The sequence below is a fragment of the Ailuropoda melanoleuca genome, chromosome 12 (genome assembly GCF_002007445.2).
Source record: "Ailuropoda melanoleuca isolate Jingjing chromosome 12, ASM200744v2, whole genome shotgun sequence".
NCBI lineage: Eukaryota > Metazoa > Chordata > Mammalia > Carnivora > Ursidae > Ailuropoda > Ailuropoda melanoleuca.
The window spans coordinates 38,130,864-38,149,547 of NC_048229.1; the positions used below are offsets into that span (position 1 = coordinate 38,130,864).

General features: G+C 37.9%; 1 protein-coding gene across 2 annotated transcripts; it reads right to left on the minus strand.

The window, feature by feature from the left end:
• Window positions 1-1,617: 1,617 nt before the first annotated feature.
• On the minus strand, window positions 1,618-18,250 carry LOC105234727 (zinc finger protein 566). 2 transcript variants are annotated; one of them, XM_034638428.1, is made up of 3 exons: window positions 18,116-18,250; window positions 9,717-9,843; window positions 1,618-2,380 (listed from the first exon to the last, which is right to left on the minus strand). In XM_034638428.1, exons 2-3 carry the CDS (start codon window positions 9,832-9,834, stop codon window positions 1,881-1,883), a joined length of 618 nt encoding a protein of 205 aa, XP_034494319.1. In that variant the 5' UTR covers window positions 9,835-9,843; window positions 18,116-18,250; the 3' UTR covers window positions 1,618-1,880. The 2 variants fall into 2 exon arrangements, with proteins under 2 accessions (XP_034494319.1, XP_034494320.1); XM_034638429.1 differs by having other exon boundaries at window positions 18,192-18,248.
• Window positions 18,251-18,684: the final 434 nt, after the last annotated feature.

The window sequence follows — 18,684 nt, forward strand, 5'->3', positions numbered from 1 at the left end:
CAGACCTTTATCATAAACCCTATCATTTTGGAAAAATCACAACAGTGGCAACACTGCTTACAGTATTCACATCACCAATGCGTGTGGAAGTCTGCATTTGTAGCTGTCATTTTGGGCATTTTGTATTATAATTTTCTTTCCTTTAATGCTCCTATTTATGTCAACTTAGGGCATTATAGTGAGTTTTAAAACATTATGAATGGTGAGGGATTATACTACCTGTATACTTAATTTTAGGAAAGCAAAAGAGTTGTAATAAAATATTTGTTGTGAAAAGGAAACTTGTGTCTAATATGATTGAGAATCTGTACTTGAAACAATCAACAGCTTATAAAGGAGTAGATTTTTAAAAGGGTACAAGAGAAAATATTATCAACTCATAGAAGATAAGAAGAGAATAAATGAAACAAGAAAGTGTTAAGGGGAAAACAAAAAACAAGATGACAGAAATTATTCAAATATCAATATTACAATAAGTATAAAAAGATTAATCTCAGTTATTAAAAGACAGAGATTATAGAATGGGTGACAAAACAAAATCTAAGTATATGGTGCTTATAAGAGATAAACCTTAAGAAAGGGTTGAAAAAAAAAGGACTGAAAATAAAGGAAAAACTGTCCCATGCAAACTCTAAGCAAAATAAAGTAAATACGGCAATGTTAATACCAATCAAAATAGTACATTAGACTAAACACATTTATAGGGATGAAGAATGGGTACTAAATAATAAAAAAATCTACCATGAAGATTGAACAAGGAAGAACATGTATGGCTCTAATAATATAGTCTCAAAATATATACATTACAACTTGAGGGAATTACAAGGAAAAATGAGCAAATCTGGGGTGCCTGGGTGGTTCAGTCGGTTAAGTGCCTGCCTTCAGCTCAAGTCGCAATCCCAGGGTCCTGGGATCAAGTACCGCGTTCAGCTCTCTCCTTAGTGGGGAGCCTGCTTCTCCCTCTCCCTCAGCTGCACCACCTGCTTATGCTCACTTGGGCTTGCTCTCTCTCTGTCGAAAAAATAATAAATAAAATCTTTAAAAAGTTAACAAATCTACAATCATAGGTTTTTTAAAATAACAGGTCCATCAATTGATTAATTAGTCAGAAGCAGTAAGAATATATTAAAATTTAACAACTATCTTGATTTATAAGCTGTATTTTGAAAGCTTCTCTGCAAAAATACTTTTTTATACTTCTTGACAATACAAACAGAATAGTTCCCTGAAATTGCCCATACTTCAAAGATGAAATGTCCTACAGTCCACCTGCTGGACTACAAGGTAATTAAATTAGAAGCAATAAGTAAATAAGTAAATAAATAAAATCAAAACTATATTTGGAGACCCAAAACAATCTTAAATTTTTCATATGTTAAAAAGCAATTATAATGGAAATCAGGAAACATTTAAAACTAAAAAATAAGGAACTTTATATTAAAATGGGGATCTAAAATTAATAGCCTTAAATGCATTAACTACAAGAAAATTCGAAAATAAAGCAGTTTTCTATTTTAATAGTTTCAAAAATAAACTCAAAAAAAGAAGAAATGAAATCATAAACATCAAAGTGGTGGTAGAAGGCTTTCCCACATTCCCCACATTCATAGGGTCTTTCTCCACTGTGAACTCTGATGTCCCGTAAGAATTGAGCTGTTGCTAAAAGCCTTCCCACATTCTTTGCATTCATAGTGTTTTCCTTCAGTATGTGTTTTTTTATGTCGAATGAGGGATGAGTGGTAACTGAAAGCTTTTCTACATTCTTTGCATTCATAGGGTTTCTCTCCAGTATGAATTCTCTGGTGAACAGTAAGGTGTGAGCCATGTCTAAAAGCCTTTCCACATTTGTAGGGTCTTTGTTCAGTATGAATTCTCTGATGTCAAATGAAATTTGAGGGGTGGTGGAAAGCTTTCCTACACTCATTACATTCATAGAGTTTTTTTCCATTATGAATTCTCTGATGTCCAGTAAGTTTTGAGCAACTGCTAAAAGCCTTTCCACGATCCTTACATTCATAGCATTTTTCTTTGGTGTGATTTCTCCCTTGGAGAATTAGGAGTGAGTGGTAATTGAAGACTTTCCCACATTCTCTGCATTCATAGGTTTTTTGCCTAGTATGATATATCTGATGTAGACTATAGGATATTTGTTGACTGAGACTTTGCATATTTTCATGGGTGACTGTCACAGCTTTAAGATACTCTTCTTGATTTCCCTGTTCTATCTGAAAATGGTGATTATACTTCCATTTGTCTTGAAAAATGGAACATCCAAACTCATGGCTTGTAAGTCTTTCCATTATCTTCCTGTGAGATAACTTTATTTCATAATTGTCATCCTTTGATGATAACTCCTTTGTTGCACACTGGGATTTCACATCTGAGAAGTAAGAAAGAGAGAAAGAAAATATGCATTTTTTCCAGTTCATGGAAGAACAAGATTTCTGAAATAGGAATATTAACACAATAGGAATATTAACACACTACCTACAAGAAATTGATAGCTTGGAAAGATCTCAAATATAACCATGGAAGATGAACATGGACAGAGAAGGTGATTAAAGAAGCAGGTTAACTAAGTGTTTCTAAAATGTTGCTTCAGATCAGAATTACTGAGAAGCTTGTTAAAAATACAAGTAACACTTCAAAGCAGTTGAATCAAAATCTACAGGAATAGGCTTTGACTTTAAGAAAAATCTCTAGTGATTCTGACATAGTCTGAAAAGGAGAATCACTAAGGTTTTCCTTTGCACTTAGTTTTTCCTTTGCACATTTGAATAGCTTAACATTAACTCTAAGGTGATGTCATGAGCTGGCCCTAGCTAACATATCATGGAACCATGCTCTCCCCCAGTTCACTATGCTCTGTTCCAAAAGGAAATAAAAAACTTTTCCACATTAGTGTGATTTCCATTGCTGCTCTGGCAGGTACTATCTTTGTATGGCTGGCTCCTTCTTATCCTGCTCTCAGTGCAAATATAATTACAGATAACACTAAAAATCCCCTCTCTCAAACAGTGTCAGACAACTCCAAATCTTATCCTAGTGCTAGGATGACTAATCATACTCCTCACAATTTTTTCCCTCATTTATATTTCTCATTTTCTACACTAGACTATAAAATTCCTATTGGAAGGCACCATGTCTGTTTCACTATTATTTAATCAGCTTTTAGCACAATATCTACCATGTAACAGGTGTTCAATAAGTAACTATTAAGTGGTGATGGTTAAGGAAAAGGAAGGAGAAGGGTATTATAGGAAAATATCAGGAAGTTAATAGGGAAAACAGTTAAGTTCCATAATCATTATTTTAATAGAATCTTTATGGTAGTCTGTGCATTGTGGCAAAATTATATAACTAAACTTTCATGTGATTATGAACATACAGATTTGCTGATGTGGGGAAACTAGAGGATACCCTCCAATGGGACAAAGGGTGTCTCGGTGGCTAGTGAGCCAGAAATTCTGTAATAAAAAGAATGTTGGGTGTTAGTTGATGGGGCAAGATGATGGCAGTTCAAAGTGGAAAATATCCTGGGGAAAGTTCAAAGGGATCAATGAGTCTGCTATGAGCAGATGACAAGGAGGTAGTTTTTGTGTCTAGAGTAGAGACTGTGTAAAATACCATTTATTTGCTTGGCATGTGATGATGTTCACCAAGGATAAGAAACAAGTAGACTCACCAATGGCAATAGCCACTGACAGTCTGAAGTGAAAGCAACCTTTGGATAGCATGACGGAATAAAATACAAAGTGGTGTAGAGGGACGATCCAAGGAACTGTATCACAGAGACTGGATTTCAAGTCTCAGCTCTGCTAATTACAAGGCTTGTGTTGTTGGAAGAATTACTTACAATCTCTAAGTCCCACTTCCATATCTTTAAAATGACTGTAACACCTAACACAGGTTAATTACTAAAATTAAGAGTAATTTAAGGTGAGATTGGGGAAATAATGGAAACTGTTTGAAGCTTGGTGATAAGTATGTTATTATTATTCTCTTTACTTTTGCAAACATTTGAAAATTTCTATAATAACAGAAGAGAGTAATTTGGGCAAAGTCCTGAAAAAAAATTAAATGCTATTTTAGTAAGTGTTGATTGTAATAAAGACAGAAAATATTCCATGAAAATGATGAAAGTGGATAAGGCAAACTATTTTGAAGACATCAACAAAGTACACTCCTTTCTAGGTGACAAATAATATTACACTGTATGGTTATACCATGCATCATACAAAGTAGATTAGCTGTTGCCTGCTTCTCCCTCTCTCTCCGCCCCTCCCCCAACACGTGTTCTCTCTCGTGCACTCTGCTCTCTAATAAATTTTTTAAAAAAATAAATTAAAAAGCATTAAAGAACATACAATTCAACACCAAAACCCCCACAAACAATCTGATTAAAAAATGGGCAGAGGGTTTTCCAAAGAAGACATACAGATGGCCAATCAATGTAATATCTGTTTTTACAAAGAAAAATGTATGTATTTATTCCTTTTGTAATTAAAAATAATTTTTAAAAATCAGAGAAGGGTATAAATAATTATCCAAGATGGAAATCATGTTCTTTTCTAACAGCTTTATTGAGATACAAATCACACTCCATACAATTCACTCCCTTAGAGAACATAATTCAGTGATTTTTAGTATATTTACACAATTGTACAACCATCACAACAGTCAAGTTTAGAACATTTTCATCATCTCCAAAAGAAAGTTGTATCCTTCGGCAGGAACTTCCCATTGTCCCCAATCTCACTAGCCCTAGGCAACAGCTAATCTACTTTGTATCTCTACAGATCTGCTTGTTTTGGACATTTTATATAAATGGAATCATACAATATATAGTCTTCTGTGTCTGGCTTCTTTCACTTAACATATGTTTTCAAGGGCCATCCATATTGTGGTGTACTTCACTCCTTTCTAGTGACAAATACATTGCATGGATATACCATATTTTATTTTTCTGTTCATCAGCTAATGGACATTTGAGTTGTTTCTACTTTTTGGCTATTGTGAATAATGCTGCAATGAACAGTCATGTATAAGTTTTTATGTGGACATTTTGATTTTCTTGTGTAAATACCTAGGAGTATAATTGCTGGGTAAAATGGTAACTGTATTTTTAACCTTTTGAGGAACTGTCGGTTTTCCAAAATAGCTGCCCCACCTTACATTCCCACCAGTAGTGCATGAGGGTTCTAGTTTCTCCACATCCTTGCTAATACTTGCTATTATCTTTTTTATTATAGCCATCTTAGTAACTGTGAAGTGGTAAAGTTGTCTTAATAGCAAATTTTGAAAGATAATCTGCATATTTATCATTGGGATTTTGGTTAAGTATATGAAAAAATTCCATATAACAGAATACTAAGAAACTAAAAATTGGATCCAGATTCATGTTTACAAATAAGGAAAGTTATCCAGGATACAGTGAAGTTCACACAGTACAATACTGTGGCTTTCTCTAGTTGGTACAATTACAAGTTTGCATTTTCTTATATTTTACTAAATATTTATAAATTTTTAAAAAGATTTATTGATTTATTTGGGGGGGCAGGGAGAGAGAATCTCAAGCAGACTCCATGCTGAATGCAGAGCCCAATGTGGGGCTTGATCTGATGACCTTGAGATCATGACCTGAGCTGAAATCAAGAGTCCAATGCTCAAATGACTGAGCCACCCAGGCAACCCAATATTTATAAACTTTTAAAGTAAAAAAGAATAATGCTTTACTGTATTTCCAAAAACAAGGATTTACTTCTATCAAATTGCAAATTTCCTTTAAGCAAGAAAAATGCCACTTCTATTCCCTCTTTTCCTATGTGCATAAAGGTTATAAAATGGCTGCTCAGTATCATATTTATTTATTTTTTATTTTTAAAAAGTTTTATTCATTTATTTATTTGAGAGAGAGATCACAAGCAGGGGGGAGGGATAGAGGGAGAAGCAGACTCCCCACTGAGCAGGGAGCCTGATGCAGGATTCAATCCCAGGACCTCAGGATCATGACCTGAGCTGAAGGCAGATGCTTAACCAGCTGAGCCACTCAGGTGCCCTTTGATATCATAATTAAACAAATATATGCCTCATTTAACTTCGCAATATATTATGACTAAAATATTTGAAACATGCCCCTTAGATCTTAGAAATGTATTTTTTTAATAAAGAAAAACAATTTCTGGGGCACCTGGGTGGTGCAGTCGTTAAGCATCTGCCTTCGGCTCAGGGCGTGATCCCAGCATTCTGGGATCGAGCCCCACATCAGGCTCTTCCACTAGGAGCCTGCTTCTTCCTCTCCCACTCCCTCTGCTGTTCCCTCTCTCGCTGGCTGTCTCTGTCAAATAAATAAATAAAATTAAAAAGAAAAAGAAAAACAATTTCTTCTCTATCCCTCACATTTCAAATGAAGAATAATTATTTGGTGGTTTTCCTTTGTAATCTCTTTATGGTTCTTGAAGATGACATGTCAAATGCCACAGCCTTTGGTGGCTCTTTATCCTCATCTGTTTCTCACAGATGTGTGCCACTGCTGACCTTTTTGAAAATTAGGCCTTGGTTTTCTGGCTCTGCACTCTCCTAATTCTCAGCCTTCATATCTAAGTTCTACTTTACCTCCTCTTCCTCAGAACATACACTGAGCCTTTATTTGCAATCTCTGACGGTCTCCTCACTCCCACGCTCCACCTACTGGCTCCACTTTGATAAATCCCATGGCTACATCTTTAAGCATCACCAACACCTGTTGTTCTTTGTGTTGTTAATTTTAGCCATTCTGACTCCTAGTTATAGATAACAAACTGATGGTTACCAGAGGGGAGGTGTGGGAGGGCAGTTTAAATAGTGGGGATTAAAGGGTGCACTTGTTTGTGATGAGCACTGGATGTTGTATGGAAGTGCTGAGTCACTAAACTGTACACTTCAAACTAATATTACACTGTATGTTAATTAACTGGAATTTACATCTCAGGCTGAATTCATGGGTATTTAGAATGCTTTGATAGTTATCTAGCTAAATTCAAGGGACCAGATGAAATGAGGTATCCTACTGTACCACCATCTTGCCTCCCTCCCAACTAACTGGAATTTAAATAAAAACTTAAAAAAATAAGTAGGCTAGCAAAAATAAATAAATGAGTTACATATACCATCAAATGATTTTCAAGAAGGATGTCAAGGCTACCCAACAGGGAAAGGATAGTCTCGTCAACAAATGGTGCTGGGAAAACTGGATACCCACATGCAAAAGAATGAAGCTGGATCCTTACCTTGTACCATACACAAAAATGAACTAAGAATGGACTAAATTCCTAAACATAAAACCTGATACTTAAAACTCCTAGAAGAAAGGATGGGGAAAGCTTCATGACATTGCATTTGGCAGTGATTTTCTGGATATGACACCAAAAGCAAAAACACAAAAATTGGACTACATCAAACTTAAAAATATCTGCACAACAAAGGAAACAGTCCCTAATGTGAAAAGGCAATCTATGGAATGGGAAAATATTTGCTAACCATATACCTGGTAAGGAATTAATATCCAGAACATACAAAGAATCCCTATAAATCAACAACAATTTAAAAAAATCCAGCCTGATTTAAAAGTGAGCAAAGGACTTAAATAGATATTTCTCAAAAAAAAAAAAAAAAGAAATACAAATGGCTGACAAGCACATGAAAAGGTATCACTAATCATCAGGGAAATGCAAAACAAAACATAACAAGATATCACCTCATACTCATTAGGATGGCTGCTATCAAAAAAAAGAACAGAAAATAATGAGTGTTGACAAGGATGTGGAAAAATTGAAACCCTCATGCCCTGTGGGTGGGAATGTTAAATGGTGCACCCACTATGGAAAACAATATAGAGGTTCTTCAAAATATTAAAATAGAGTTACTGTATGATTCAGCAATTCCACTCTGGGTATATATCCAAAAGAATTGAGAACAGGATCTTGAGGGGCACCTGGGTGGCTCAGTCATTAAGCATCTGCCTTCGGCTCAGGGCGTGATCCCAGCATTCTGGGATCGAGCCCCACATCAGGCTCCCTGAGCCTGCTTCTTCCTCTCCCACTCCCCCTGCTTGTGTTCCCGCTCTTGCTGACTGTCTCTCTCTCTGTCAAACAAACAAATAAATAAAATATTTGAAAAAAAAAGGATCTTGAAGAGATATTTGCACACCCATGTTCATTGCAACATTATTCACAATAGCCTAGAAGCAACCTAATGCGCTGACAGTAGAATGGATGAAGAAAATATGTTATATACATACAATGGAGTATTATTTGGCCTTATAAAGAAGGAAACCTGTCATATGCTACAATCTTCATATGGATGAACCTTGAGGACATTACATGAAGTGAAATCACTCAGTCACAAAAAGACAAATACTGCACGATTCCACTTATATGGATATCTAAAGCAGTCAAATTCTTAGAAAGTAAAATCATTGCCAGGTGATAAGGAGGAGGGGAAAGGGAGTGATTGTTAATGAGTATAGAGTTTCAATTTTGCAAGATGAAAAAATCCTATAGCTCTGTTGGACAACTTATGTGCATAACTAATACTATACTGAATGCCTAAAAATGGTTAAGATGGCAAATTGTTATGTATGTTGTTTTTTTCTACCACAATAGAAAAATCTATAATCTGAGAAATTAAAAATTAATAAATAAAACATTGAATCAAAGAGAAACTAGTAGGGGCACCTGGGTAGCTTAGTTAAGCGTCTGACTTCAGCTCAGGTCATGACCTCAGGGTCCTGGGATTGAACCCCGAGTTGGGCTCCTGGCTCAGTGGGAAGTCTGTTTGTCCCTCTCCCTCTCTCTCTCTCTGCTCCTCCCCCTGTTCATGCTCTGTCTCTCTCTCTCTCTCTCAAATAAATAAAATCGTTTAAAAAAAGAGAGACTAGTAAAGAAATGGGAGCATATTACTGGAAAGTAGCTAAAATAATGTGAGTAATATTTAGAGAAAAGAATCCATACAACAGAAGATGGAGAAACTATACAAGAACAAAAGAGAAAGAGGAACAGGGAAAGACCTGGATCTTAATTATAGCCAGAACACTTGTCACTGGGGGAAAAAAACAGGACACCTCCCTCTTTGAAGAACATTCTGGACAATCTTGCCTAAGGGCTATCATCTCACTGAGCAGGTGGTCTATTCCTGCAGCAGCTTCCCCCTCTCTAAATTTCCCTCACCTATCTGGGTATAGAACTTTTGGTGACTTTTTCTCAACAATCCAAGGCTCATTATCTTGTTCCAAAAAGGAAATCAAAGTTGGTTTAGGAAGAGAGAGTCCTGTTGACAACAACAAAAAAGGAAATAGAACTTAGTTATGCCAAGGATATCCAAACTTCAGACCCAATTCCTTGGTAAAGAAGTGGAAAACTCAGAGAAATAGTCAAGATTGTCTAAAGGATGGGGAGGATGAAGCCTTAGCCACAGTACAAAAGGACTGCCCATTTCCAATTCTACAAAGTTCAAATTGCTCTCTTCAAAAGCAGAAAGTCAGAATGGCATCCAGAAAATTTACAGCAGAGGATTGAGGCATTCTAGGTAGAAGAGGTTTTTTTTCAGTATCAACTATTTTTATGTATTGTTATGTAAATTCAAAAACTATCATATATGCATATACAAATGTTGCCTATACACAGATCTGTATATAATGCAGAATCTTAATTACTGGGTGGGGAGGGGAGCATCCTTACCCAATGAGACCAAGTGGCTGTAGTTCTCCAACATCACATCTCTGTACAAGTTCCTCTGCTTCAAGTCCAGAAATTCCCACTCCTCCTGTGAGAAGTCTACAGCCACAGCTCTCAACATCACTGCTTGCTGAAAAAATTAAGCTATGTATTACTTATGAAATTCTTCATATATCTCTACTTCCCTAAACCCCAAATCTGATGAGGGATGACTTGCTGGTTCCTTGAGAGAAGTGCTCCTATTAAAAGACTGAGCATGAGGTTTGCTGATTGATTCATTGAATGAGTATGTAAAGGTGTAAAAAGAAGAGAATGGAGCGAGGCTCTAGAGTATGAGTCCCACCACTGCTGGAAGGAAGAAGCTTGAACCAAGCTCCTGGATGGGGCTCGGTGTGAAAGTTTCAGGTTAAGGAAATCTAATTTAATGGCCTGGAAATAAATGGTTGTAATCCTGGAAAAAGAGAGAAAACACCAATAACCTTAGCCATGACTCAGGATTACAAGCACTATTCAGTTCTACTCTTTTCTTTCTTCTCTCTTCAGCTTTATTCCCTCTTCCCTTGGAGACAGGCTGAGTTCAGAGAAGACAAAACTAAGGAAGGACAACAGATGACTAGATTAAGAAGATGTGGTCCATATATACAATGGAATATTACTCAGCTATCAGAAAGAATGAGTTCTCAACATTTGCTGCAACAGACGGCACTGGAGGAGATAATGCTAAGTGAAATAAGTCAAGTAGAGAAAGACAACTATCATATGATTTCTCTCATCTATGGAACATAAGAACTAGGATGATCGGTAGGGGAAGAAAGGGATAAAGAAAGGGGGGGTAATCAGAAGGGGGAATGAAACATGAGAGACTATGGACTATGAGAAACAAACTGGGGGCCTCAGAGGGGAGGGGGGGTGGGGGAATGGGATAGTCTGGTGATGGGTAGTAAGGAGGGCACGTATTGCATGGTGCACTGGGTGTTATACGCAACTAATGAATCATTGAGCTTTACATCAGAAGCTGGGGATGTACTGTATGGTGACTAACATAATATAATAAAAAATCATTAAAAAAAACTAAAGAAGGAAAAGAAAAGGCAGTGAGAAATAAGACTTGCTAACAGCTCTCTGAATCATCAGGTTAAATATGACTCCCATTAGTACAAGAGTATTTGCCTTACAATAATTCATTAAGCTATATGTTTACATCCTACAGTTTTCTGCTTGTTACCTTTTGCAATAAAAATTAAAAAAAAAAGAACTATTACTTTCACTCTCCTTCCTATTCCTACTCTCCTTGCCCATGCCATCTACTCACATACATAAACACAAGGGACATATGAGGGAATGTAGAACATAAGGGGGCTGTCTCCTACATAAGGACCAGCATTATACCTCCTGAATGAATGGCCTTCCAGACACACAGGAAAAAAAATCATCATACAAAGAACTAGAAAAACTTCAACTTGTAAAGACAAAGACAACCAATAGATGCAAATGCTAAAATGACACAGATGGTTGAAATTATCAATCACTTTATTATTTTTTTAAGATTTTATTTCGACAGAGATAGAGACAGCCAGCGAGAGAGGGAACACAAGCAGGGGGAGTGGGAGAGGAAGAAGCAGGCTCCCAGTGGAGGAGCCTGATGTGGGGCTTGATCCCATAACGCCAGGATCACGCCCTGAGACAAAGGCAGACACTTAATCGCTGTACCACCCAGGTGCCCCGAAATTATCAGTCACTTTAAAGAAGCTTTTATAAATCTGCTGTTGAACACTCCTGAAATGAAGAAATATAGAAGATCTCAGATTCTGGGACATGGCAGAGTAGGAGGAACCAGCAGTCTGTCTCACCATCTAGACAACAATTGTGCTGGCAGAATCTAATATAACTTTTAGAACTCTGGAGTCTGGGGTGCCTGAGTGGCTCAACAGATTAAGCATCCTACTCTTGATTTTGGCTCAGGTCATGATCTCAGGGTCATGAGACCGAGCCCTATTGACGTCAGTCTCTGTGCTGGGCGTGGAGCCTGATTAAGATTCTCTTCCTCTCCCTCTGCACCACCCCCACAATTGTGTGCACGCTCTTTCTCTCTCTTAAAAAAAAAAAAGAACTCTGGAGTCCATTGAAGGCTTGCAGAGAAAGGCTTGTATAATAAATTCTAGTCACTTTTGGTCAATTTCAGCTCTTAGCAAAGTAGTGGATATCCAATGGCCACCCCCAAGCAAGTGGCAGGCTCCTGTGCATGTGTTCCTAGAGCTGCTTGCACATAGCTTCCAGGAGCCAGGGTGAGAGAAAAGGACCCTGTCCCCGAGATATTGGGGATCTCTGCTCTCATTGCTGATTGTTGCTTCTTATCAGAGAGATGCAGACAAAGAAGCAGGTTATTGTTCCTACAACTCCTTCTTTGTTGCAAGCCCCTCCCCCTCCACCTGAAGTGACTTCCAGGAGATTTTTTTTTTTACATTTAATAATATATTTTTTATTATGTTAGTCGCCATACAGTACATCCCTGGTTTTTGATGTAAAGATCAATGATTCATTAGTTGCATATAAGACCCAGTGCACCATGCAATACGTGCCCTCCTTACTACCCATCACCAGCCTATCCCATTCCCCCATCCTCCTCCCCTCTGGAGCCCTCAGTTTGTTTCTCAGAGTCCAGGAGATTTAAAAGGCCAGTGTCCCGGGGCACCTGGGTGGCTCAGTTGTTAAGCGTCTGCCTTCGGCTCAGGGCGTGATCCTGGCGTTCTGGGATTGAGCCCCACATCAGGCTCCTCCACTGGAACCCTGCTTCTTCCTCTCCCACTCCCCCTGCATGTGTTCCCTCTCTCGCTGGCTGTCTCTATCTCTGTCAAATAAATAAATAAAACCTTTAAAAAAATAAAAGCCCAGTGTCCCTTTATTCTGCCTACATGTTTCATTTTCCCCCTTTTGGGAGGCAGACATCAAAGTCTATGACATTCAAAAACTGTATATCATGGGTTGGAAGAACAAATATGTTAAAATGTCTCTACTACCCAAAGCAATCTCAGATTTAATGCAATCCCTATCAAAATACCAACAGTATTTTTCCCAGAACTAGAACAAACACTCCTAAAATTTGTATGGAACCACAAAAGACCCCAAATAGCCAAAACAATCTTGAAAAAAAAATAACAAAACTGGAGGTACCACAATTTCAGACTTCAAGTTAAGTTATAAAGCTATAGTAATCAAAACAGTATGATGCTGGCACAAAAACAGACACACAGATCAGTGGAACAGAACAGAAAGCCCAGAAATAAACCCACAATTATATGGCCAATTAATTAATCTTTGACAAAAGAGGAAAGAATATACAATGGGAAAAAGACAGTCTCTTCAACAAATAGTGTTGGGAAAATTCAACAGCTACATGCAAAAGAATGAAACTGGACCACTTTCTTACACTATACACAAAAACAAACTCAAAATGAATTAAAGACCTAAACATGAGATCTAAAACCATAAAAATCCTAGGAGAGACCACAGACAGTAATTTCTCTGACATCGGCTGTAACAGCATCTTTCCAGACAGGTCTCCTGAGGCAAGTGAAATAAAAGCAAAAAGAAACTATTGGGACTACATCAAAATAAAAAACTTCTGCACAGTGAAGGAAACCATCAACAAAACTAAGAGGCAACCTATGGAATGGGAGAAGATATTTGCAAATGACATATCTGATAAAGGGTTAGTATCCAAATTATATAAAGAACTTATAAAACTCAACAACTAAAAGACAAATGATCCAATTTAAAAACGGGCAGAAAACATGAATAGACATTTTTCCAAACAAGACATACAGATGGCCAACACATGAAAAGATGCTCAGCATCACTGATTACCAGGGAAATGCAATCAAAACTACAGTGAGAAATCACCTCACACCTGTCAGAATGGCTGCAATCAAAAACACAAGAAACAACAGGTGTTGGTCAGGATGTGGAGAAAGGGGAACTCTCTTGCACTGTTGGTGGGAATGCAAACTGGAACAGCCACTCTGAGAAACAGTATGGATTTTCCTCAAAAAGTTAAAAATAGAACTACCCTAAGATCAAGCAATTGCACTATTAGGTATCCACCTAAAGAATACAAAAACAAAGGGGCGCCTGGGTGGCTCAGTCAGTTAAGTGTCTGCCTTCAGCTCAGGTCATGATCCCAGGGTCCTGGGGTGGAGTCCTGCATCAGGCTCCCTGCTCAGTGGGGAGCCTGCTTTTCCCTCTGCCTACCCCCCCACTCGTGCTCTCTCTTGCTCACTCTCTCTCTCAAATAAATAAAATCTTTGAAAAAAAAAGAATACAAAAATACTAATTTGAAGGGATTCATGCACCCCAATGTTTATAGCAGCATTATCTACAATAGCCAAATTATGGAAAAGGCCCAAGTGTCCCTCAACTGATGAATGGATAAAGAAGAGGCAGTGTATATGTACAATAGGATATTATTCAGTCATAAAAAAGAATGAAATCTTGCCATTTGCACCAACATGGATGGAGCTTGAGAGTATTATGCTAAGCGAAGTAACTCAGAGAAAGATAAATACCATATGATTTAATTCATATGTGGGATTTAAGAAACAAAAAAAATGATAAAAGGGAAAAAAAAAGAGAGACAAACCAAGAAACAAACTCTTCACTATAGAGAACAAACTGATGGTTACCAGAGGGGAGGGAGATGGGGGGATGGGTTAAGTAGGTGTTTTAAGGACTTTAAAATATATATAGAGAGAGTGTGTGTCTTGGAAGAAAACATAGTACAAAAGCTTCACAACATCAGAGTTGCCAATGATTTCTTGAATATGACATCAAAAGCACAGGCAACAAAAGGAAAATATTGACAAATTGAATTTCATGAAATTTAAAAGTTCTGTGCATCAAAACACACTCTCTTTTTTGTTTGTTTTTAAGTTTTTATTTAAATTCCAGTTAGTTAAAATACAGTGTAATATTACTGCCAGGTGTACAATGTAGTGATTCAATATTTCCGTACAACACCCAGTGCTCATCACAAGTACACTCCTTAATCCCCAACAGAATAAAAACGCAACCCACAGAATGGAAGGTAATACAAGCAAATCCTGTGTCTTAAAAGGGACTAATATCCAGGACATATAGAGAACTCCTAAAACTCAACACAAAAAGACAAACAACCGGATTCAAAAATGGGCAAGAAACTTGAATAAACATTTCTCCAAAGATGTACAAATAGCCAATAAGCACATGAAAAGATGTTCAATCATTAGGGAAATGCAAAGCAAAACTACAATGTGATACCACTTCACACTCCATTAGGATGACTCACACTCATTAGGATACAAAAAAACAAACAAACCAGAGACTATGGATAGATTGGTTGGCTTTATCAATATCAATAATTAACATTAAGTGTGAATAGATTCAACAATGCAATTGAAAGGCTGAGACCTGATTGAAAAAAGATCCAACTCTATGCTGTCTGCAGGAGACAATTTAGATTCAAAGCTAAAATAGACTGAACATACAAGGACATAAAGATATACCATACAAACAGAAACTGTAAGAAAACCAGTGGTTTTTTTAAAATTTTTTTTATTATATTATGTTAGTCACCATACAGTACATTCCTGGTAGAAAACCAGTGTTNTTTTTTTTTTATTTTTATTTTTTTTTTTTTAAAGATTTTATTTATTTATTCGACAGAGACAGAGACAGCCAGCGAGAGAGGGANAAATTTTTTTTATTATATTATGTTAGTCACCATACAGTACATTCCTGGTAGAAAACCAGTGTTCTTATACTATTATCAGACAAAATAGGCTTTAAAATAAACAAAAAAGTTACTAGAGGTAAAGAGAGAAATTTTATAGTGACAAAAGTCCCTCAGGAGTATATAAAAATTATAAACATACATAAAANTTTAAAATTTTTTTTTATTATATTATGTTAGTCACCATACAGTACATTCCTGGTAGAAAACCAGTGTTCTTATACTATTATCAGACAAAATAGGCTTTAAAATAAACAAAAAAGTTACTAGAGGTAAAGAGAGAAATTTTATAGTGACAAAAGTCCCTCAGGAGTATATAAAAATTATAAACATACATAAAACTAGCAACAGACCCAAACATACAGGAAGCAAACACTGACAGATTTGAAGGGAGACATGGATAGTTCAACAAAAATAGTTGGAGGCTTCAACAGCCCACATTTAATAATGGCTAGAACAACACTGCAAGCAGATCAACAAGGAAATGGAAGACCTGAACATGTATAAACTAATTAGACCTAAAAGACATCCATACGTCCATGTTCACACAGCATCAGCGGAATATACATTCTTTGCAACTATACATAGGACAGTCTCCAGGATATACTAGGTCAGAAAAAAATCTCAATAAATTTAAAAGAAACAAAATCATATATGTTCTCTGATGTGGAAATGGTGGGATTCAAAGCAAAGAGTCAAAAAATTCTTGAGACGTCTTTGGCTCAAAAAAGCGGTTTTATGAAAGTACAGGGATAGTACCCATGGGCAGAAAGAGCTGCACTAGGGTTGTGAGGAGTGGCTGATAATATACTTTCAGGTTGGGGGGGCGGTTAGCGATAGTTTAAGTCTCTAAGGAATTTGGAAGCAAGGTTTCCAGGACCTTGAGGGGTCATTTACTACTATCTAGTAAAACCTCAGTCATGAGATCCTTCAGATGTATATTAAGAGGCCATATGCATGGAGGATGATTACTAAAATGTATTAAGAAAACCATGTCCTTCCCCAAGTACTAGAACAGGGTCTTGCATGTTGCAAAATTGCAAATTCTAGGTAACAATCCTGAGGAAATAATTATGAATGGGCACAAAACTGTATTTATAAGGAAGTATGACAGGGAAAAATTTACTGGAAACGACAGACTTCAATTAGGTAACTAGTCAAATAAATTATGCTACATTAAGATCACAATTCAACACAGTTATTAATTATGATAGTGCTTATCTACAAAGAGGAAAATGTCTCTATTTTGCATTATTGAGAGGGGCAGGCAAGTAACAGAAGGTAAGTCATCTTACCCTATTATACTATAGAACCATGCAAGTAAAAATTTGGAAATACATTCTTGAAAATGAGTACTTCTGGATGGTGGAATTATAGGTAATTTAAATTTGATTCTTTATAATCTCAAGTTTCTGATTATTTTTCATTAAGTCTGTAATACTTCCATCAGAAAAAGACTATAAGGTTATTTTTATTTTGTGAAAAAAAAAGTAACCAGAGATAGGGTAGGCGCATCCTAAATGGAAAGAAAATTACGAATAGACTGTAAACACATGCCTGTGACAGGAATATGGGTCATTAAGAAATCAATGTGACTGAAGCAAACACCACAGACTTGGTTCAGAACATTAAAAAAATGACACAAACTCTGAAACAATATATATTAGTTGTGAAAAAATTCTATTACATGGATATGGCCTGGATTAACTTAACCATATCCCCACTGTTGTTTTTGGATATTATCATCTTAAAGGTCATTCCAAGACTTTGATTTTTGGGCCTGGTCTTTCACATTTTCATTAACAAATGTTTTTACTATTATTATTTTGGTACGAAGCTCATGTCCCTCCCTTGTGATTCTCAGATAAGTACTGGGGTGGGGGGATGAAGCACAAAATCAAGTAGCTGCAAAATTTGTAGTTTAAAGTTTGAAGGAGATTTTCATCCCCTGGAAACTACTCTAATCTTAGTAACTACTGCTTTAGATCACTTGAATACACTGATCATCATCTTACGTGCAAGGACCATCACAACCTACTTCATATTTTCACGTCTCGTGATCTACAGCAAGAATCAAGTAGATGTGGCCCGAGACAACACGGAGTAGGCTTCTCAACCTCAAGCCAGAGCTGGCTGCCGCTAAGAGTGCATGTTAAAATTTTCCTGCGAAAACCGTGCCCGAGCCCTTTCTCAGTTCCGCCCCTCCCATCAAGAGAGGAGGGAGGTCCGATGAGGCTCTCAGGTAGGACTGACCAGAATCCGTCCTGAGTTACAGGGTTCTCCTGGGACAGAGTATTGGAGTCACAATAGCAGTCGAAGGCACTCCATAACCATACACGCAATGCCACGGTCACGGTCACAATCGCACATCCCCTCGCATACACACACGACATCTGTACAGTCATAGGCACCACACACTCGCACACGTGGTTTCTCGTAGATGAACCACACCAGGGATACACAGAGTCATACCAGCAGAGCCATGGGCTCCCCGCACCTAAACACACACACACACACACTCAGTCACACAACGTCACAATCATACACCCGTCACGGGGACATGGTGATTGTCAAACCCAGCGTCACAGGCGCCGCACACCGTCACACACTCACATCCACCCACATCCACAGCCTCTACCCCTCAGGCCGCTCCAAGCTCAGAGGCCTAAAGCTGTGCATCCGCTCTGCTTCCACACGGGTTGAGACTGCTTCACCTCAAGCCGCTCCAGCGTTAGCTCCAAAAAAGCCGAGAGGAGCCACGCCTATCGCAGTCTCCAGCGGCTCTCGGCGGGGAGGTTAAAGTTCCGCCCCCGTGAGAACCGACCCAGAGGTGTCGCGGAAAGTTGAATAGCGCCGGGGGACTTCTGGGAAGTGTAGTCTGGAGCGAGACTGCACGGGGGGGGGGAGAAATGGCGCCCGCAGGGAGGGATCTGAATTCCTGTCCACTCTTCAGGAATTTCGCTCTAAAATCCGAGCGAGGGCTCCCAGATGGCCCACCGGCCTAGTGTGGGAGCTTCTCCATCAAGAAGCAGGAAAGAACTCCCAAGTCCCTGAAAGCACTTGATGTGGGAAGTTGCAGAGCTATCTGAAAACTGTGGTCTGGAGATGAAAACATCAGGAATCTGGTGGAAAGCACTTTGCACTCCACTGAGTCTGGGCACGGGACTTGTCCTTACTAGGGGTACTTAGAGGCTGATTTCCTGGGTA